Source organism: Ambystoma mexicanum, chromosome 3q (genome assembly GCF_040938575.1).
Source record: "Ambystoma mexicanum isolate Mex_15411 chromosome 3q, UKY_AmexF1_1, whole genome shotgun sequence".
Classification (NCBI taxonomy): domain Eukaryota; kingdom Metazoa; phylum Chordata; class Amphibia; order Caudata; family Ambystomatidae; genus Ambystoma; species Ambystoma mexicanum.
In genome coordinates this window covers 784738742-784762363 of record NC_090926.1, presented here as the reverse complement: position 1 = coordinate 784762363, position 23622 = coordinate 784738742, and the positions used below count along the sequence as shown (strand labels likewise).

The 23622-nt window shown below is 44.9% G+C and overlaps 1 protein-coding gene across 1 annotated transcript in view; it reads left to right on the top strand.

The window, feature by feature from the left end:
- CDR2L (cerebellar degeneration related protein 2 like) overlaps positions 1-23622 on the top strand; it is a 149500-nt gene that overhangs the window by 102139 nt on the left and 23739 nt on the right. The window contains exons 3-4 of the mRNA XM_069654844.1: positions 7149-7297; positions 9117-9281. Coding sequence (XP_069510945.1) covers positions 7149-7297; positions 9117-9281 — 314 coding nt within the window. The remainder of the gene's footprint in view (positions 1-7148; positions 7298-9116; positions 9282-23622) is intronic.

The following is a 23622-nucleotide window of genomic DNA, read 5'->3' as shown; positions in this document are numbered from 1 at the left end:
CATAATTCAGCAATTCAAACCATAAACTACGACAGGAATACCCATCCACCCGCTATAAACAATTACCTGGGTCCCGGAAAATGGGTCCACTGACACTCCTACCCAAGCTTCATCAATGGACTGATTCTGTTCCCCCTCCAGGGAATAGGCTCTGAATCAGGTGAGGAATCTGGCAAGGCAAGCTCCTGAAAGTTACATCGAGGTGCTGCCGCCTGTCATCAATACTCTAAATGCAAACCAGATCAGGAACACTTTAACCCCTGCTGCAAATAACACTGCCAGTTTAGACACACAACTTACATCAAGGCCTGATCTGTTGCTTGACCTTCGGGCTCACCGAGTACCGGTATTCATACCTAGGATGTTCTTGTATGTCTGATAGAATAGAACTGAAGTAAATGCACACTGAGAAGGTGCCATCCTATAAGCAATCTGAAGACCCAAAAAGACACAGGGATTACCATAGTGGCTGTTGCTGGTCCCTGGATCCACTGAATACCAGTCATCGAATATAGCTAGTACTTATAAGTCTGATAGAACAGAACTGGATGTAACTGTACAACGAGAAGGTATCTTCCAATACACAATGGCAGACTCAACGAGACGCAGGGATGGCCACAGACCTGCAATTCGCTTAACCCAATAAAGACTAGGAATATGGCAACTCAAAATCGATGACGCTGCCAAGCAGGGAAAGACAAGCCTCAAGCCCGGTAATCAGAACAAACGCGCTACTCCGAGAATCTCTCTCGTAGAACCAATGCTACGAACCTCTAGAATAGATACGGTCAGCTCAGCAGGCACTGGAAGGTAATCTGAAATAGGGGTCATCCACCAATCCGCACAGACAAACATACTGATATGCTTACTGTCTCCCCCACACCAACAAACAACAGAATGCAGCTATACCCCTCAATCAAATTCAGCCTAGCTGCACACATACCTTCACACCCCCATGAACACCTCAACAGTCTTTAGAAGGCAGTTATATCCCACGAAAAAAAAAGAAATCGGTCTAGCTGCACACATAATCTCATACACAAAACTCCACCAATGCCAGAATGCAAACTTCGAGGTCAACATCTTTGATGCACACATTCTACTGACCTCACACAACCACCGCACCATGCCTAGCATTAGAATGCAGCTACACACCATGTAAACCGCACTGGCTGCACACATACTGAGTGCAGCCAAGCACTATTTACTACCCTACTCTCTCCACTGACCGGGACTATCATCCCTGAGGGAGTTCAACACACAGCGCTTTGAGATCATACCAAAATGGTGTATAAGGCGCTATACAAATGCACAATAACATAACTGTCTTACATGGCCATCTGCTATTGATCCTTGGGTCTTTCAGTTGTCTTTCTCCCCCCCTTCCCCTTTCGTTAACCCCCCACCCCTGCTGACTATCTATGTGCTATGCCTGATATGAAGTTTAGCAGTCCTCACTGTGAGGTAGACAATATTTGCCAACAGGCATAGCCTATTTGGGTATAGTGTGACATAAGACACCTATAACATATCAAGAGACAAAAGAGCAAGTCCAACCCAAGCATACTCGCCTTGATCAGATACCACCTTCGCTAATCTTCCCAATTCTAATCTAAATGTGATGCAGGCGATTCTTCGCAAATCTTATCTAAATGTGACGCATGGCTAATTTTCACAATTGTATATAGATGTGGCGCATGGCTAATCTTCCCAATTCTATCTAAATGTGACGCCTGGCTAATCGTCACAATTCTGTTGGGATGTGACGCATGGCTATTCTTCACAGATCTATCCAAATGAAACGAATTGCTAATCTTCCTAATATGACTGTTGTAACACATTTCCAACCCCCAAAATACATTTGGGCACATAACATTTGATTCCCCACAAACTACATCTAGATCCTGCATGATGTCTGCCCCCAGTATACATGTAGGTGCAACACATTTCCTTCCACAATTCAGTACAATGGATAACTATGGGGCGTATCACAATAGCTGACAATGGCTGTGTAAGAGTGGCTGGGTTTCTGGAGCACAGTAATGGTTGTGCTTCCCGCCCGTATCGCCTTAAAATGCTAGTTACAGGGCATGACAATGTTCAACACAAATTAGCTATGGTGCAGAAAATAATGACTAACTATGGGACACAGCGCAGTTATATCTCAGAGTAAGGCAGGGGCATAAAACAAAGCTATATCAACAGTTTGGGTGTGAAGTATGGCAACCGTATGTAATTTAGGCTCCATCTAGGGTATAGCTATTTTACACACTTAGACTGAGTGCCAAAATGGCTACCTTACACAATTAGGCTAGATAACAGGTAATACGAGTAGTGGGGGTTTTCTGGAGTAGGGTAATGGCTGTACTCCTCACCCACACCACACTTATCTGTTGCTGTAGGTTGTCTGCGTCAGGCTTCCCAGGTGAACACGGGCAAACGCGGAGTGGAGCTGCTTCTTTGGGAGCTGCCCTTTGCCTCTGGCCCTTAGCCAAGGGCTGCCTGGGCAAGGGTCTGGTGAAGAAGGGCGTTTCCTGGTTATGTGAGCAAAGACACAGGCCAATCGGAGGGAGTGAAAGCAGGCTGGGGCCTATGGATTTCTAACTGCAAGCCACGGAAAACTACAGACAATGACAATGGACAGGCACCCCTGACTCCCTCAGCCAATTGCTATCAACATGGGAGGAGACAGGAAAAAGGAACACAAACAAACAAAGGACTACACCCCCAAGGCAGTCCTCCCTAGAAGTTGAACCAACAGAAAAAAAAACAATTTGTAAATTCCACTTAAAACGCAGATACCAAGTTACAATGATAAATGTCTGAAAAATCAAAGACACACCAAAATAAGGTAAGGAAAGAGAAACAAAGAAAGAGCAGAATGAGATTAAAAATGAAAGTCACAAAGGGAAGGAGATGGGAATCGAACTTATTTGTATCCCAGCCAAGACTACCCAGTTATTTATGTGCTGTGAAAAAACGGAGGGTATTCTCACTCCTGCTCTCATTTGGATCCTCTACGCAGGTGGCCAAAGAAAGGCCATCAGTTTTGGATCCTGATCTGGGGGCGGAAAAGTGAGGGAGGATCACCCGGGTGAAAGGTCCCTGGGGATTGGGGTACTCTTGGTTGAGATATGGTATCCCCCTTTTCCTAATGACAACCAACATAACCCCTCCCCCAACCTTTATCGGCTATTATAAGCCAATTCCCCATAATCTTCCACATACAACACTTGTCTGTACTGGGACAAAGAAGAGACCATCAAGAGCAGTGAAGATGACCTCTTTTCACCACTTTGGTACTGAGACAAGGAAGATGCTTACTAAGAGTTGTGAGGGTCAGGCATGTACCTCTTATTATGGTCAGGCAGGACTAATGAGTCAGCCACACCTGCAGCCTGTCAAGTGGCTGTAGGTGTATAAATGGAAATCAAGAAGCCAGAGTAAGAGAGAAGGAGCACAAGATGGGGAGCAACATGTGAAGAGGTAGCCGTGGTGGAACTGGAGCAGCACAAACCAGGATGCGGGCAAGACACCCAGTAGACTTTGGGGACCCAAAGCAAGTGAGCCGTTTGAGGCTGCCCCAACCCTGGGAACTTCCAGACCTCTTAGAGCGCATCGGGAGCTACTGTGAAGCCAGAGCTGAGAGGATGCTGCCCGCATGCTGACCGAGGCACTGGAGCTGCCAGCGTGCAGAGAGAAACACAAGGCTGGTGGGTGGGGCTCACGCCGGTAATGTGCAGAAGGCCGGTGAGTGTCGGAAGGTCAGAGAGGCTCCGGGGTACACCAACAAGACCGATAAGGAACCGTCTACAGTATAGAAACAATGGTGTGGTTTTTGAATACCGAGCTAATGAGAAACGTTACTTTGAACACTTAAATTTTCATTGAATACCGAGCTACTGAAAAACTTTGCTTTGAACCTTCAAATGCTCATCAAATATGAAACTCAAGAAAAGCATTACTTTGAACAACTAAAGGCTCATTGATTACTGACCAAAATGGACACTTAAATATTGAAATTAAAAAGCTGCACATTAAATCCTGAACTGAATAGAACTTTAACAACTTGAATATTAAAAGTGCACATTTGAAGACACTGAACCTTTTGTGAATTAATGCAGTGTGACAAGGCCACAGCTTGGCAAGGGGGTGAGGAACACATGGTGGCAGAGCCTCGAGGAGAAGCCAAGGAACTATCAGATAATCACCAAAGCCAAGAGGCCATTAAAAGAAGCAAGGCTGCAGCTTGGCCGAAGGGGGTGAACACATGGGTGCAGGTCCACGAGGAACGAGGAGAAGCCAAGGAAATGCAAGAATAACCCCAAATTCAAAAGGCCAACAAAAGGAGCCAAGTGAGGGTGACTTGGTGCACTTGAGCCAGTGCCAACTAAACCTGTGTGTGTGTTTCCCAAGCAGTCCTCGGCCACTGGTTGCGTGACCTGTAATGGGTGGACTGTGTGGTCTAACAACTGCACCTAGACCAGAGAGCCCTGCATAGTAAACCATAAGAACTCTGAACCACAGCATAAGGAAACCACTGCATTTGAGCTGGCAATGTGGCCCAGAAAGAATGTCTGGTTGACCTGATGTTATGTTAAGACTTTTTCCTTTGGAAAGACTATAATAAGTATGGGCGGCAGAATTGAAGTCTTGGGGAAGGAAACCCTGAGGCGTACAAAAACCACCTTTGTTGTCTTGAGAGCGGAGTCTCAAGACCCCTTTTGCTTTTGGATTGTATAACTTGAACCTTGGGGAAGGGAACCCCAGGGATTGGTTGGGAACAGTACCGCCCTAAACTGGGAGAAGGTAAACTTTGAGACTTTTTCATGGAACTTTCTTGTCCTTTGGGAAGGGCAGCCGAAAGTAACCTGGGAGCTGGAAGAAGCTTGGAACTTTAAGTCGAACACTATTTCCTTTGACTGTACATCCCTACACATTGGTTAGTTTTAGTTGTGAGGGCAAGTATAGGTTTTGGACACTGGCAGACTTTTAAGTTGAACTCTTTGACTCAGACTTTCCTTAGTTTCATTCAGGTAGGGAAATCCCACCTTAGCATGGGTCAAGTTGGGCCTTCAACCATCCTGACATTTAAGTTAATAAATGTCTTTTGTTTGAATTTTAAGTCTATTGTCTGTGTCGTACTTCATGATGCCTTCACAGTGCCCAGAAAACTATACAAATCCTCATCTACATTATGACCCGAAATCAAGGATATACTTAGTTTTCTGTTGGCGTAATAGCTATTCCCTATTGCCACCTCTTGGTCCTAGTTCTATTTTGTGTAGATCAAACAACCCAAAGCCATCAAGTTTACCTTTGTGTACTTCATTGAAAGGTTTGGCCATGGGGTATGCAGCGTTAAGGTTTCTTATAGCTCTAAGATGTTGTAACACACATGCCTTCAATATTCATTTAGTGCTCCCTATATACCACTTGTTACATGGACAAACCAGGGCATACACTACAAAGTCAGTGTCACATGTAATTCTGGTGGAGATTTTAACAGAGTGCCCCCAATATTGGATGGCAATAGGTGGTAAAGTTAATTGCAAATTTACAAACTTTGCATCTGGTACAATTATAAAAACATTTTCTAGTTTCTGTGAGCCAACAGCTAGGTTTCATTTCCTCTCCCCATTCCATGAAGCACGAAATCAAGTTGTCTTTAAATGAAGGAGATATGTCAAAGCTGATGTCTGGGTGATCACTGAGTGTAAGGTTAAGATCTGTAATCAACTGCACATGGGTAACAAAGGTGAGTATCCGTCTGGTAGTGCTTCCTTCATATTCCTCAAGTGTAGCACTTTGGTCATCCAACAGAAGCATTTCTCTATTACTGTCTCTGGCGTTTGATATATGATCTTTCTATAACCTTCTTAGGGTATGCCTGTTGTTGAAATCCTGAAGCAGTGATTTTATGCTTTATCAAATGCCTCAATAGAGGAGCAGTATCTACGGAGTCAAATAAATTCCACATAGGGGATGCTCCATATCAAACTTATTGGATGGCTGCTCGTTGCTTGTAAAGGAGTATTAGAGCCAGTGGGTTTCTAAATCATTCACTAACCAGACGTCCACCTTCATGTTTGACGGTTACATCCAGAAACACAATAGAGCTCCGGCTATGTGTCTCAGTGAACCTAAGATTGTGCTCATCGATATTCAACATTTGCACAAAGCTTACCAATTCTTTCTCACTCCCCTTCCAAATGACAAATGGGTCATCGATATATCGCAACCACATTACTATATTTTCAGTGAGGGCTTTATTCTTCTCGGACCATACCACAAATTTCTCCCAGTATCCCATTGTCAGATTTGCATAGGGTAGAAAAAAGGTGCCCATTGCTGTCCCTTGTGATTGTCGGAAGAAATTATTGTTAAAAAGAAAGATATTGTTTTTTGGCACTGATCAATCATGGCCAGGATCATTTCTGTGTGTCGTAAATAGTTGAGGGAATGTGTGTTTAGGAAGTATTCACATGCATGCTTACCATATTCATCATAGATACTTTTTTGTGGGGAAGAATATCTAGCGTTTGACTGATCCAATTTTCAAAATATTTGTAGCACGCACCCGTTCATGGTAAGGGTTACAGGTGTGGTGAAAATAAAAGCAGCCCATTTTGAGCTATGCGTCCTAAAAGCTTGCTTTTGAAAATCTGTGGAAACATTAAAACGTTTATAAAATGTGACCTAATTTGGCATGAGTTTTGGGATGAGAACAAACGGTACAGAGGAACATGTTTCTCCTTTTCCGATGTACAATGACATACAACCTTAAATACCACGGTATAACACCATGTTAAGTGGAGTTGGCCTGAGGTCATAACTCTGCCTTAATCCCCTTTTTTGTTCAAAAGCGCATGTTCTTTTATGGTGCTAAAAGTTACCATCCAGTTGATTTTATGATGATGTAGATTATTCCAATTATCTGGTTAATACAGCAGTTTTTAGTTTAGAGAAGAAACCCAGAGTTAAGCTTTTTGTTTGTAATGTGGAAGTTTAAAATGTCTCCTGCTTTGTTTTTTATGCGTTGATTATTGTCTGTAATGTGGTGATGTGCTTGGCGATGCAGTCTTTATGGAGGCACCTAAGCGTACGTTTCAGTTGCTTACTGTTAATGTGTACCAATCTGTTCTCAGTACCTGACAAAGCAGCTGGAAATGCTGCGGCAGATGAACGAGCAGCAGGCAAAGGTGTACGAGCAGCTGGACCTTACCATGCGGGACCAGGAGCTGGCCAACCGGAAGCTTGTGGCAGAGAGCAAAGTTGCACAGCAGAAGATACAGGGGTAATTGAACACCCTCTGCATGTGTCCAAGTCTTACATCTGAGGGATGTTAGCAATCAATGGCTGGAATGGTGATAGAGCTAGCACTACCTCACTCAGAACACTCTGCTTCAGCAGTAGCACCTGGGTCAGATTGTGGCCAGCGGCATATAGGGACACTGCCTACTCCAACTTCAAATAATCCCATATCAAGACATGTATGCCCATAGGAATTCAGTCCATCCTATTTTCTAAGCATCTTCAAATCTGCACATGTATGTCCCATGGATGCCCTGATCAGGGCATGACCTAAGAAGCCTCAGATCATGGCTTATCCTCTGCCCTTCACTAAGCAATAGTATAGTAAAATAGAAGCAACCTCGAGTGTATAGATAGTGTACAGTGGTTGAAAGAGAAAATGGGGACTCTAGGAACAGAAATGTTCTGGATGGTTGTGCAACTGATTAGGCTGCGTGTGCTGGAATGAAGTGGGTGTTTGTAGGGAGTTAACTAGGTGGTGATGGGTTTTCAGGTGGTTGGAGAGTACATTTTTAGAAACATGGATGGTCGCCCATGTGAAGTGGGTGCCTATGTGTTTAGGGGCTTCTGAAAAGTGTTAGGCCTGCTGGGTTCATTTGTTCCTGGGAGTTGAGGTTGCCTGCTACGTAATAGTTTATTGTATTCTTGCATTCTTTATATACACAGGTGCTAGTTTCATACCTGGGCATCCAGATGGGAGCCAGTATTTTAGTGCTGGTGGAATATGTGCACAGCCTCTTAGATCAACAACAAACTGGGATATTGCTTTTATAGCCTTTTGAAGAGTGTGGAGGTCAAATTCAGCTCTTTGATGTTTGCATTTAAGTGGTTGGGAAGCAGTTTTAATTTGGTCAGCAGTTAAAGCATGCTGCAGCAGGATTGTAAAGGTTCTATTTTTTTTGTGCAAAGGAGGGTTGGGTGTCCATTAGGTTTCAGAGGGGCTTATACTGGAGATGATATCTGGGCTTTGTAAAAAGTGGCTGTAGGTAGATTTGCTTTTCAGACTTTTAAAAAGAAATCTAGCCAGTTGACTAGCCTCTATATTTGGAGGAACTAGGAAGCAGCTAGCTTGCACTTGCAAGTAGTAAGAGCCCATGATCTGTAGGAATAATGAGCATTGTTTGTATGTTGGACCACAGATAATGTGTGAGTCGTACTAAGGCTTGGGTAGCTAACCTGTCGCCCTCCAGATGTTTGGGCCTACAACTTCCATGATGCCTGCAACTTCCATGATCCTTCCAGAACTTTCTGCCGGGCCGCAGCTCTAGGGATTACGGTATCTGGGGGAAGATCTATAGTAAGGGGAGGGTGTGTAGGTCACCGGGATGGGCATTGACACTTTAGGTTTAAGGATAATTGTCTTTGTTCTGCTAACCAAAAACCTAACCCTAAAGGAAGAGCAACTGACACACACCTGTTCATGCCAAACATGCGAAAAGATCATGTGATCAAACAAAGGTGTCAAAGCTCTCAGAGGATGAATTGCCGTTTTGGAGTTGTTGATACAAGATGAACTGTGACAGATTTTCTATGCTGTCGATGGGTCTGGGTGAGTGGCACTCAACCAAGAACTTACTTTGAGGAAAGTTTTGATGCTGTTAGTTCCTTTTTTTTTTAGTTTTTCAGGAATTTAGGAAGGATGCAGGTCGGATGTTGATAGTATCTTTGGCAAGGGAGAAAAGCGTTACTGGTGAATGTTTTATTTATTTTGGGAGCTAGACTCTGACCCGAAACCCAGGCATACAAAAACTCTCGATAATGTTTAATACCCTGGTAACTCTTTCCTTCTAATTTGCCTCTAGATTGACGGACACAATTGAGGGGCTACAGCAGCAGGTGGAGGATCTACAGCAACAGGTTGAGGAACTGCAGACCTTGAATGAGCTACGTCTGCGACGTGAGAAGCGAGAGCGGAGACGTACGATTCACACCTTCCCGTGCCTCAAGGAGCTATGTTCTAGCCCCAGGTAGGTAGCACACAAAGGCTATGTATAGTAGTCCTGCCCACTACATTGCATACAGAAACAGACAGCCTACCAACAATGTTCAAATGCCACAAAGACAGGACATGTAAGGGTGCAAGGCCTCTTGAATCATCACAAAGTGTAAAGGCCTCTACAGAGCAAGACATTTTGTCAACCCATCCACAAGTTTGCTTCGCATGATCAAACCTTTCCAAAGCAGTACCAATTATGAGTACCTGTGACAAGCATGGCTTACATGAAAACATGTGCAATGCTTTGTCATATGTGGCCCATTCTGCAAAGCTGCATGACGTATGCCTGTGTAAAGTTGCACCAGTTATGAAACCTTGAGTTCCGATTTTCCAGATGCAAACTCATGTAAACATGCATCATGTATGCACATGCACCTGACAAGTTGCCCCTGGAACATGTGACATCTTCCGCTAGTCCTGAATTTCGTTCCATTTTGCATATTAGAAATATGTCTACTGTGTGTGGCATGCAACGTGTGTTGTTTAAAATGTCAGGTTTGGCAGAAGGATTCTCGAGCAATAAAAAGTTGCTTAGGAGCTATTTGGATACCTTAGATAAGTTGCATAATGTGGGAATTGCTGTCAAAAGATGCATTGCTTATTGTGACAAAATTTACTGCCTGACTCGGGGTAAAGGTTTGAGAGGGTAAGTGGGCCAGGTAGCAACACCTGCTTTGCAATGCCGAACTCTGGTGCGCTGTAGGGAGGACCCCAGGCCTCACCCCACCATGCCCCAGTAAGTTGGCAGTGGCTTGTGAACGTGATAAGGAACACACCCTTGCCTCTTTAAGAGAGACACCCATAGGAAGCAGAGACTGGCCCCAAAATGTGCTCCATACAGAGATATCAGTATCCCCACCTCCCAAGAGAAGTTCTCACCCAACAAACCCAACTTATTTCAGGTTACCATTAGGGCCACTAGGTGTGGTGGTGTCCTCAATCCAGTACTGGCAAGACTGAATGATTCTGCAAGTGATTGGCTCAGAACAATAAATGACCAGTTTGAAAAAATGAAACATATAACCAAACAGCTCATGCAAGTGCTTTCCCATTGAAAAACCTGCAGTCTTTCAAACTGCAAATGTGGTCAGGTAATGCCAGATGAATCTCAAAGGGTTGGAGGAAGGGAGTCAGTGGGCATGACAGAAGGCAGGAGGTGGTGGAAAGTAAGTAGATTAAGGTTATGGTAGAGATTAAGGAGGTGGTGAAGAATAAGGAGGTTTTGGAGAGAGAAGAGAAAGTGATTGTTGAGGATGGGTAGAATAACGTCCAAGGGCGTAGGGGGGGGGGGGTAACAGTAGGAGGCAAAGGAGTTGGCAATAGAGAGAAGGTTGAAGGTCATAGCAAGGCAGGAGAAACAGAGTGTCGTTTGGCGGAGGCATCGAAATACATCAAGAAAGGAGAGACTGAAAGCCTGAAGGAGTAGGTTGGATACAAAGAAATAGAGGAGAGAGAAGGGAAGGAAAGGGGAGACAGCTAATGGGGGTTGGAGGCTTGCCCATGTGGGAGAACATCAAGGAGGAGCAGATGCAGCAGTATAGAGAAGAGGAGGAGTAAGAGTGTCCATGTAGGCACGTGAAAGGTGAACACATCCAAGGAGGCACACAAGAACAGGATGCTGTGGTTTAGAATTGGTATTGTGAAAAACCAGAGGGTGTTTCACTGCCTAGACCCAGGGGATGCCTTAATCGGGTGGCCAGGGCACGGCCATCGCCTTTGGATCCAGACCCTGCCAGTGGACAAGTGCGTGACGATCACCTGGGTGAGAGGTCCTTGGGGAGTGGGGGAGGAACGTCAGATGGCGAGACATGGTATCCCCCTTTCCAAATACCCCGTCCCATCCTATTTTACAGGATATTCCTACTTCCCAGATCCCCCCTTCCCTAGAAAAACACTCAGCTGAGGAATAGGAGGTCTGAGACTGAAAGGAGTACCACCCATGCAATACATTGGACATGTCCCCTAATAAGATCAGGCACTTCATCTTAATTGCATACACCTGGTACCTATTAGCTCTCCCCACATGCTTAAAAGGTGAATCACTGAGACACACTAGGGCCAAGGCAAGCAAGGGGGCACAGCGTGCAAGGCAATGCACGTGAAGGAGTAGTTCTTCCAGGGCAATGGCAAACCAGGCCGGGCAGAGCGACAGTCCGAAGGACAGAACCGAGGTACAGGGAAACCTTGGATACCCTGGCGAGAGATCGTTACCTCCGAAGGGCCTTGAAGGTTGCGCAAGGAAGCCCAGCCAGAGAGAAGAGACAAACCTCTTTGGTGTTTCAAGGACACCAGCCACCCTTCCGGGTGAACGGCAGGTTTGGGAAGGTGCAGCGGCAGTTGTGGCATCAGCCTTGACTTCAGGATCAAAGCCGGGAAAGACAAAAATGAATTCACACAGCCGGTGAGTTGATGAAAGTAATGAAAGTCTGATTTGTGTTAAATGAAACTTGATGGCAACAGTATCCGACGAATGATGGTTGCGGCTGTGCCGATAAGACCCGAGAGAAAGCAAAGTATTGTAAAGAACTGTAAATTAAAGATACAAAGAAGATTACCAATCGAAAGTCTCTGTGAAATGTCTGATGCCGTAGAAGCGGTGGGAAGAGAAAGAAACTGAGATCCAAGATTTTAACTGTTAGGTTTGATCCCGGCAGAGGGAAACCTGGATGTGAGAGATATCTTTGAACTTTGAAATAAGTACTGTGCTGGAAACTACATTTACCAAGAGGCCTTCGTGTAGGAGAGAAAAAGTGACGTTTGAGAAAAGAAGGTCGAAGGGGTCATGCCGAGGTAAGAGCAAAAGCCTTGCAGTTTCGAAAGTCTTCGACAGCGAAAGGAAAGTGAAAGGAGGCTTGAGCCCGACAGAGGGGAGCCTATGAAGGTGTGATTGAAGCTGGGGGAAGAGTACCCCCTCAAATTGTGATTGAAAGGTTTGAGCCCAGCAGAGGGAATCCTGTACTGAATTGTGGTAACCAGAAGGAAACTAACTTTTGTTGAACTGTATTACAAACTATAAGGTGAGCTGGGCTGGAGTGAGAGAAAGCCGAGAGGTGCAGTGGATAAACTAGTGATTTTCCGTGGAAGACCAAGTGCGCCCTGGTCTACGAAACAAACGGCATCTTTGTGTCCAAAGCCAGAGTGTGTTGCACGGTCCAAGTGTGCCACCTTAGCCCGTGCTACAAAAAGTGGGGAAGGGAGTTTACTCGGCCATACTGACATTTCTTTTGAACACTGATTTCCCTTTTTGCTTTACACATTTGCTTTACACATTTATTGTATTAGAAAGAGGGCAGGCATTTCGGTTTATTACTATAGACCATTTTATTTTGACTAATGACTGACTACGACTGCGTTTTCTTTTTGTTTGATGGCCGAGTACACTCCCATCTTAGTTATAGGGCAAGATAGGAATTTTCCAATCCCTTTCAAACCATCAATAAAGGTTTTGAAACCTGCAGCTTTTCTGTCAGTGCCTACTTGTGATACCATGCCTCCCTCACAGTATCCAAGGAAGGAGGAGATTGTAATCCAGCCCTACCTATGCACAAGACCCAGATGATGGTGCCCGGATGAGAAGTAGAGGAACTGCAGCAAAGGAACCAGGAGCCAAGAATGAAGCGCATGGGCACTCGCACCTTTATCTTGTGAGTGACTGCCAAATAACAGTGTATCCAGAAAAGTAACCATGGATCAAGGATTTAAAACCATACACTTTTTTTAGTTGAACCCAGAGGCTTTCTCTTACACCTAAAGATTGTGCCATTGGAATCCAAAGGAAGAAGCCAACCTGTGGTTGTTAAAAAAAATTCGGAGTTGGTCTAATATTTGTAACCTAAAAGAGCTGTATCAAACTTAAGGAAGGGCCCTCTTGATTCCTCCATATACAATTCGGAGCAGGCTTTATCTACCAAGAACAGCCGATGCTGGAAAAATTGTGTTTGAAAAATTGAATTTGAACAGTGCAGCACTGAGACATGGACAGTCTTTTGCAGAAGAAGCAGCAGACATCTATCCTTACGTTGCCTTCTGACAGCTGCCCCATCAAGGGACGGATGGGTCGGCAACAAGGCCAGTGAGTAAACCTTTTCCGATGTTTTCACAATACAATACATTTCAAAGATGGGATTGTGTTATGTGGTAGGTACGAAGGAGGAGTCGGACACAACACAGACATTTATAAGTGCTTTATTTTAAATAATAGAAAATGCCTAACTTGCCCTATCGCTATAGGGGAATTCCCTACCTAACTAAATTAAACTAAGGTGCTCATCTGTCGTCAAGAATTTGAAATTCAAAAATGTCCTCCATCCAAACCTAACCCGTACCACTAATAATGCTAACTAAACTGGGTCCTAAAGAATCTCTCTCTTCTGGGGGCCTGCCCTTTGCCTTTTTACCTTACAGCTTCTCCCAGGGTCTTCTGGTTTCAAACAAATCTGAAAAACCTAGATATCTTTTGTATCACAAAAATACTCCTTATGATGATCTCCTCTGGTACTGAAATGTCTTTCATTAGCTCCTGCAGCTCTTCCCAATTGTTGGTGGGTTGTATCTTTCTGAGCAAATGACCCTTAATATTGTTCCCTGAATATTGTTTCTTAAGCACTTTCCTTTCGCGCTTGGCTGTTCGTTTGACTTATTTGTTTTGAAGGTTCTCCACCTCTGAGATGGCTTTACCAAGTTCCTTCTTTCTTGGTGTACCTCACTTTGTACGCCTAACTCACAATACGTTTCACAACTTTTCTGACAGGGGTCTCCCCACTCTTTAACAATTGTCTCTCTTGAAATCACTTCTTGGAGGTTTCTCTCTCTTCCCCACAATAGTTGTTTCCACTTTCATAATGCTTTACAACCTTTTTTTCTGTTTCAGGCTTTTGAATATCTCCTCAGATGTCTGTTTCTGCTCAATCGTTATTATACATGTATCACAATCATAGTCTCTTTGCTTAATTGTTCGTACTCCGAGTGGCCGCCTGCTCCTCCAGCCCAATCTTGGACCTTCATCCGCCTCGGGTGACTTCGCAGGAGTTGGCTCACGCTCGGGTAGGTCAATTTCCTCCCTTCACTTTTGCTTCTCGGTTTCTCGGTTTCTCTGGTCTCGGCTTCTCTGTTGCTCACCGCGTTTTCCAAATGGCTGTGGGTGGAAGATTTCCTCGCTTCCGCTCATGCAGGTTTTGGCCTAGTTAGGAGGGCTCCAGGCCCACCACGGATACTCTGATTCCGTCCTGACAACGGTTCTCCCGATGTCTGCTATGCCTGTCCTCTGGTGTCTCCACATTGCCTTCCCTGCTTCTCAGAGTACTGCGGGGTCTGTGGCTGCACTCGGCTCTGCCTCTCCTTGGCATTCTGATGTCAGAGTGCTTCCCCTGCGTACCGCTATTTCTCCTTAGTTTGGGCCTCAGCATCCTGTTTTCATAGCCATTTCGTCTTAAAGAGATATCTCCTTTATTTTCAGATAATGGGCCTCATTACAAGTTTGCTGGTCCGGAAATTACAGTGCCGGTACGAACATACCGGCAACCTTTCCGGGCCGGCAAACTGTAAGTTTGCCGGTAGGGGCACATAACTCACAACAGGCCTGACCTGTCGGGAGTTCAGGCCTCTACCGGCATGCTTTTCTATGGGTCCTATGGGACTCCAGGGGAATGGGAAATAACCGTACCGCCACCGCTTCGGATATCCCGGTAGCATCGGGATGTCATGCGGCGGTAACTGTGTTATGTGGTTGGCAGCAACCCTCCGCTAGCACTGGGGGTTTACTGCCAACCTCGTAATGAGGTCCAATGTGTTGCTCTCCACATAACCTTCAGCAACACATAAGGAGAACACAGTGTTTTGGATGCAAGGCAGTCCCATGTATGCAAATAAAGTGTTCTGAATATGGAATTCCCTTTGGTAATGGGAGTCCTTGTCCCCTAAGGGGGAGTCACTCCCAGTACGGTCCCACTTGCCCAGACCCCTAGGGAGGGTCTTGTAGAGCAGGCTCACCTCCCTAGCCTCAAAGGTGGTTGTTCCCCCTTGGAGAGGGGGGATAAATACTCCTGATTCATCACATACCCTTCCCCATAAGTGTGTGGCTTCTCCATCTCTATGTTGAGGACATGTCCTAGTATCATCTTGGTTTATGGGAATCTTCTGGTTCTGGATATTTGGAAGAGCAGTTTTGGAGAATGGGAATCCTTTGGAGATCGTCTTTCTCCAGTCCCAGACAGGTGTTTCTTCGAGATCAAGAGGGGTTTCCCAAGACCTCAATAGAGAATAATTGTCAGCAACCCCCTGATTTAAGAGAGGATGTAAGAGCTCCAAAAAAGGTTGGGAAGTCAGTACAGATAATTACCTCTTCTGGTAGGCTGCGGACTAGCACAGATTTTATCTTAGTAGGTTGACCTCTGATGTTGACCATTAGTGGGAACTTGGGATAGGTCTTGATGTCCCCATGGACACAAGTGATCCTGATGGCTTGTTCTCCTTTGAGATCTTCGGGATACATCAGTTCTGTTCATGTGGCTGCCTGTTTACTCCCTGAGTCAATAGGGCTTTAGTGTAGATGCCATTAACTTCTGTGGTTTCATGAGTCTGAAAGGGTCCTACTGGGTTTGTCGAGGATATATTCTGTCAGGCCTATTGGATTTTTCAATGGGTAGGACCTGGGAATTTGATCTCATATCCCTTTTTAATTCTATAACCTTACCAATGTTTTACAAGATACTTGGCGGCTTCAGAATGTGCCTTTGCTGTTTGGGTGGCATTTTGTAGGGAGGGTTGTGGTTGATGCAAAATACATCACTGGAGAGAGAGAAGTAAGGCATTTATAAATGTATACATTTCTGGTAGGGTTTTTCCCCTGAGCCATTGAGTAAGGATATTTCTTACCCAGTCTGCTAATTCTAAAGGACTTTCGTTCAGGAGTAGTTGAAGATTGCAAAATTTGAGTCTATTGAACGCTTCCATTTGCCCTACTCAATTTAGTAGGGCCCTTTTTATTTCAGAGAAGGAGCTTGTCCCTTGGGGATTGATGCTTTGATAAGAAGCTTGTATATTTCTCCTCTTAATAAGGGATTTAAATTGCAAACCTTAAGATTGGCATCCCAATTGAATTGGGTTGCTATTCGTTTGAAATTTATGATGAAAGGCCCAAATCATGAGATGGCTTTACCAAGTTCCAAAACCATGAGGTAGGACCCAGTGCATGGCAGACGCTATTAGTTCGTCGAGACTCTCTTGGAACCGTTTATCTAACTCATTCTAGGAGGGTTTCAAGAGTACTCATTTTAATTCCTGAAATTCCAGGGAGGAGGAACTTTCTGGACGCGTGTTTATTACTTCCTCCCCGTCTGAGTCTTCAGAGAGTTGGGAAGTTAATGCTGTGGCTTTCACTTTGTCGGGTCTACCAAGCTTGGTCTTTATTCCGAGAGCTGGAATTATTTCCTAATTGCCTATGGGTGGGAGCTTGTCGATGGGTGTGGCCATGTAATTAAAACATAGGTCTGACACTCTATTGGGTCAACAACATCCCACATCTGACACCATATATGGCGGGTCAAAAGAAGGAGTTGGACACAACACAGACATTTTTGGGAGGGGTGGAGGGACGCGCACATGGCAAGGCATCTAGGAGGTGCAACAGGAGATTTGGAGGAGGGAGAATGTCCAAAACGGACTAGATCAGGTCCCATTAGAAACAAGCAGGTGACAGCGCATTGAGGAAGAGAGTGATTGGGCTGGTGGGCAGCAGTGCCAGGACCCTAAGACAGGGAGGTGGTCCGTGTCCTAGTCAAACAGCCTGTTGGAGTTCTAGCGAGTGCCTTACATGCTGAGAGTCGTGGGACCTTTTGCAAGGTCTTACATGACAGTGTTGAACAGCTGTTCATTGTAGCCTGCATGAAGGAAAGAAGCAGTTCTCCCACTTCATACTCAACGAGATCCACCAAGGAGGTACAGAGCACTACATTATACCAAGTATAAAATGGATAATTATAGGTAATAATTATACATACAGCAAGCCACAGCATAGGAGAATAAATGGCCTGGGAAGTGTCTTGAGTTTTCAAAGAGACTAAAATAGAAACACTTTTTCACTTCAATAATCAGGATATATATCTTAAGAGATCTTTTTGGTTACTATTCATCCTTTCTGTTCACTGTGGATGAACCCCGTACCCAGAGAACCAACAAGTAAATTGTAATTGGTTTTTTATAACACGCTTAATACCCAGAGGTTTCTAAACGCGGACCCGGGGATCTAACCAGTGTTGCTCCGTGTGGTCTTGCTTCCAAGGCAAGCGTGTTGCCCCTGAGCTATCCTCCTGTGACAAGTACCCAATTTGAAGGGAGTAACCAGAGTCAGATGCCAAGAGGCTTCTTGGTCTGTAGAAAGGAAATTACCAAAAGGCCCCGCAGGATGTGAGAGCCTGCACAATCCTTGAGACATCGAAGTGAGGTGATGAAGGGTTGGCCCATAATTCTAAAGGAGTAGTGATTGGCTTTAAGTTATGCTGTGCTACCAAATTCCCTCCTATCCGTGTTATTGTTTGGAAAAACCTAATAAAGCTTGACATGAATATCAGTATCCCAAGCCCATTCACTGACTCCACCTGTGCTGTCTCTGCACACTTAATAAACATTTCTCTGTTTCATATGTACTAGAAGCAAACATGGAAATCATTATTGTTTGATGATAGACACATGAGTAGATTCTGATTCTTAGGCCTCTGCTTCACATCCTATTATAGTAAAATCCAAATATTCTTTAGCACTGCCCTCTTCAAGTCCAACAGTTCCAAATGAAACTCCCTTGAATAAAGCACCATTTAGCACTTATTGGCTAGACCATCTGTTCCTTTTAAGATATGAAATTCTTCTGTGTAATTTGTTTACCCCAGTGATCACAGAAATTGGTAACAGGCACAAACAAGGTGGTTGCTGCAGCCCACAAGCTGATCAAATTACCACTTTCCTCTGTAAATAATTGCATTGAATGTTGATATGTTGTCGTGTTAACTTCCATGCTCATTCCCCACGTACTCTTGCCCCACTCTGGTCTTCCATTCCTCCTATTCGCCACCTTGTACTTCCTTCAGACCTCTCCCTCTCCCACCTTCCCATCACTCTGTGCTGTTGCACTTCAACCCCATGGCATGCCCTGGAGACCTGTTTCCCCTGGCCCCCTCCCCCACTCCTTGTCCTGCTGTGCAATCCTGCTTCTTCACACAGTGTTGTTTCACTACCGTCCCCTATAGCTTTTTGCAGTTCCACTGTGGGGAGTTACACTCCCTCCTCTGCACATACATGCTGTGAAGCCTGTTACAACCAAATCCACAATGTATTCACCTCACCCACTCCCACTCCCACTGTACTGCATGTCTGGCTACCCAGTGCTGTTTCTTTGCATGCCTAAAACTCCAACCAGCTTAAACTCATGCCGAGTAAACTACTGGCGATGAGGCTGCCTACTATCTAATCTGTGTTTCTATATGCTGAGTCAATTTATAAAGCACATGCATCATGATGTTTCAGACATGCAGTAAACAGACATAATAACTTAACCACATCATTGATCTTCTTACTTACTTCATCCGGTATGCACACTGATGCTGCTCCTGCGCCCAGGTTTCCACCACTGCAAGAATCTGGGGCTTCCCCAGTTCCTAGGAAAATCTATTGGTATGGAGATTATAGGTGAGCTTGGAACCTTTCTCTTGCATTTATGGAGAGCTACTTATATACGCCAGTACCATAACTAGCTGCAGATTCCCTGTATTATTCAAACTCTTGTTACATCTAGTTCATTTCAAAAAGTAATATCTGCCACCTGCAAAAATAATATCTGAAGCATAAATGATTATTTGACGCCATGCACACAACCCTTATCTAGATTCTGGTCAAATTTAGGTGATTTGAAAACCGCTGCTACTTCCTGCAAATGCATCTATCTTAAAGTGAATGGGATATTTCACTCTAGTCCGGGATCCCCCTCCCCTACCTCCTCTTAAGCTTTTTTACGTTCAGACCAACTCCAAAAACTCATCAAGGCCACCACACTGGCAGCCTCTAACACCCTGGCACAGGGATATACATAAAGCAGAACCAAGTTAATAGAATCCTACTATGAAGCACCAACAAATTAATCTACCAGAAAACTATGCTGCTGCAAAACCAGACATCTGTCTTCAAGACGTCCCACCCCTTATATTTTAAGACACCAAACACAAGATACTTGCAGCATTCTTGAACACACATATCCCCATCACATGCAGAACACTCCATACATGGAAGATCCAACCAAAGGGAGAGAAAAACACCCACCATCTAGGATCATCTAACCCAAAAACTCAGATTGAGCATGGAAATCGCCACTGGTATACAGACAAATACCAGGAAGCCTAAAGGGTCCATTAATCCGCTCCTCACCAGAGATGACGCCATTGCTCACCAGATACAGGTTTCCTACCAACACCCACCAGAACCAAGAGAACAATTGTTGCCCATGAAGAACCTACTTGACCTCCTCGAAGATGAGGGCACAGCACACCAGAAATTAGAATACCATGTTTACAGCAACAGACCGTCCTGAAAAACCCTTCAGGACAAAATGAGCAAAGCAAGAACAACAGCAGCACCAGATGTCCCCTCATCAGTGCCCGGTCCATACACCAACATAGCACAGATGTCTAAGATCTACTCAATGAACTCAATGAAACAAGACTGATTTGCTATTCATTAAACAACTATTTTACTACTCAGTGGTAATGCACAAGGCCAGGGGTCTGCAACCTTTGGCTCTCTAGATGTTTTGGACTACATCGACAATCGGCCCTAGCCCACTTAATCAATGATGTGGGATCATGGAAGTCTTAGTCCAAGAGCCACATGTTGCAGGCGCCTGCACAGTGCTTTTCACACAGATTACAAGATTAAACTCACCAGTCGTACCAGCAGGAAATGAGGTGGTATTGCACTTGTACACAAAACCTCAATCAACGGTAAACCTTCAGACACCATCCCCAGTTGGGAATGGCTCCTTCCTTGGTGCACAGTCTCAAGTACATTCAGGCTTGGCTTCCTCCTAATCTACAGTCCCCCTTCTCAAATACAACCCTTCATTCCTGGACAATTTTGGGACAATGGACAACTTTGCATATGTGGTAGGTAACACCTCAAAGTAGACAGCCAAAACCTTATCTGACTTTGAAATGTTCCTTTTTAGATGGAAAAGGAGACATGGCTACCAAATTGTCTCTGAATCTATTCACCCTGCACTTCAAGCAGTTAGTAAGAGAACCCAGACACTCGGCCAAACATACCTTAAATTGAGTCTTTTGCAAAGAAAGCAGGACCACTCTAGCACCCCACTACTCGTACAACCATCTTGCCATTTAATTTGCTATATTCATCACACCTACATCACTACGAACATGTCAGGGACCTTTTCACTTTAAACAGATTTTCAAAAAGGTCATCAAACTATACGTGTTTCTCACCAAACAAGAAACGACCAAAACCCACCCCTCCTCCGCGAACAAGACTCTTTACACCATATGAACAACTCAATTAACTCCATAAATGGATCCCACAATCTCTAGACGTCCTGGCATCAAAGAAACACTTAAAATGCTGCCAAAAGATGCAAGCTGCTGTATGGTTCACCACCAACCTCAGCTATCTAGAGTATAAGAACAGGAGACTAGAGAAAATTTAGAGAAAAACAGTCTGCCAACAGACGGGTAGGTTTTACCACTGACCTCTCTGTATCTACAAAGCACAAATGCTAAAGGCAAAAGAAACTGACTATGCACACCACACAGAATTCAAAAGCCATTTAGCTTCCAGCATAATGACCCCATCCAGACTACTATGCAAGTCCATCTCTGAACACTGCATTGAGCACAAGAGAGGGCCAACTACAGCACCCAGCCAAGCAATGGAACAAGAACACAACAAAATCTTATACTGGCACTGAGAGCTGTCTACCCCTTCTAGATCCAATTATTCATAAGCCTAGTCACCACCAGCAACACAGCAGGATCACCCAATGACAGACCCTCCAACCCCCAAAGCATTAACAATGCCATAATCCAACAACCCAGATGGGCCCTCCCTTCCAGTTGCTCTTCAACTCATTGGCAAAACAAGGTATCAAACGGTGTATGTACAGCCTCTTCTTAAGAAAACCACAGCTACCCCCAATGACCTGGTGAGCTACCATTGCTTCTCTAACATGCCCTTCATCGCACAAATCCTCATAGAGTTAATATGCCAACACCTCCTGGACCACATATGCACCAACAACATCTTGCACAGATTACCACAAGGATTCACACTGATGAGGGCTATGGAACCCACTCTCACTATATGGGGCTGTTAGGCAAGATTTATGCATTACCCTGTGGGAGACTGCACCAGCCTTGTCCTCTTGGCAATAGTTAAACCAACCTTTGGTATAAGCATGTACTACACACGTTGGTAGAGTGACTGAGCAGCCAGGCTTATCTCAAGAGGGGTCAATGTGAGCTGTAGGGTTGTAACACAGTGTTTCACAGTGACCAGTATTCAAATAAACACTTAAACAATTATTTATTAATTTAACAGTCAGTTGAATAAGCCTCCCTTACAAGGGAGCAATATATGTAACACAAAAATATAATTAAAAAATACACACTCTCAGTTTCAATAAATCATTAGATACCCATTTGGGATGGCACACAGTTACTTCCTACACCCTGAGGTGACTTAAATAACTAGGGCACTGTGGACATTAGTATATCACTCGTACATTAAGAACAATACTGAGTTTGGTGTCAAAATTCTTCAGCAGGTAAGTACTTTTGAACCCCCCAATGCAAAGTAAATTAACCCTTTTCCAGCTACATAAGTTATGGGATGTGTGACTTTTGGAGGGATAGTTTAAGCACAATGTCAGAGGTTAGAAGAGTCTTTCAGGGAGCCAGGACAGCCAATGTCAATTGAGCAAAGTCTAGGGGAGCTGAAGCACCTCTTGAAGGTAAGTAAAAAGTCTTGCACAATGTTTTAGAAGTCTTTGTAGAAAATGAAATCACTGTTAGGCCAAAAGCTGGTGAGGGGCAAAGCTGCAAGCAACTCTGCAAAACAACCAAGACAAGTCTCAACTGAGAGCTAGCAAGGCTACACGATAAGAGGTAAGTACCCCTTAGTTTACAGTACCTTAGGTCTGAAGATATTGGTTACAGCTGGCTTATGTTCCAGTTGTAGTATGGCAGATCCTGTTGTTCCTGGGCCTCAGTCGTGGAGACAAGAGGGAGGACGGCTGGGGACTCGTGCACTACGGTTTGAAGGTCGGCTGCAGCAATGGGCAAACTACAGATCAGCGGCACTTTGCGGTTCTCTTGCAATATCATGTGTTATTATTGAATTCTGCAACTGTTCTCGCTCTCTTCTCTCCTTTCTCCCTTCTCCCCCTTCTCCCTCCCCCTTACTTCTCTCTTTGCACTTACTCTATCAGAATAGTCCTCGGACCTAGTATGATAGCAACATGTTTGTCTCCTCAGTCTCCCCTATTTGTTTTTTTCCCCTAGCCTTCCCCCCCAGCAGTATCTGAAATGTCAACAGGCCTATTACGATAGTCACTTGTTTTGTACCTCTCCCTCCTTTCTACACCCCTTCCGCTTGTCATTCTCTGGCTCTACCCGAAATTTCATCAGGCCTAGTACAGTAGTCGCCTGTTTGTTCCCCTTTCCTTCCCATTCGCTCCCCCACACCCTCCCTGATTTGTGTCTTAGCTCTTGACATGGTTCACGGCCAACTCTGTCACAAGCTTTGACACGCTCCTCCCTGACGGCTACAAGATCCTCTCCGCACCCAGTCCAACTGCCCCGGTGGGAGTGTAGCCCTGATCTTCCCCGAGTGGATTCCTGCCTCTGTCATTCCTACACAGGCCACTCCTCTTTTGTGTGCCTCGTCTGCAGGCTCCCTCTCTCCCCTAGCCATTCCCTTACTGTGGCTACCATCTATCGACCACCTGGTCAGATCGCCTCCCTCCTCTCTGAGTGGGCAGACCTCTCCTCTTCACTCCTTCTTGGAGACTTCAACAACCACCTGGATGCCTCCTGTCCTCCCTGTGGACTCTTTCGCGACCTCTGCGACTCTCTCTCACTCACCATTCTCCCCTCTGTCCCGACTCACTCTGCAGGGCACACTCTGGATGTTCTGATCTCCTCAGACCATACCCTTTCCGTCCCTCTCACCACTCCTTTCCTCCCAGCTCACCCTCTCTACCCCACAGGCCAAGCCACTTCCTTCACTGCCACCCACCTTCTCGGTCATCCGACCCATGAAGC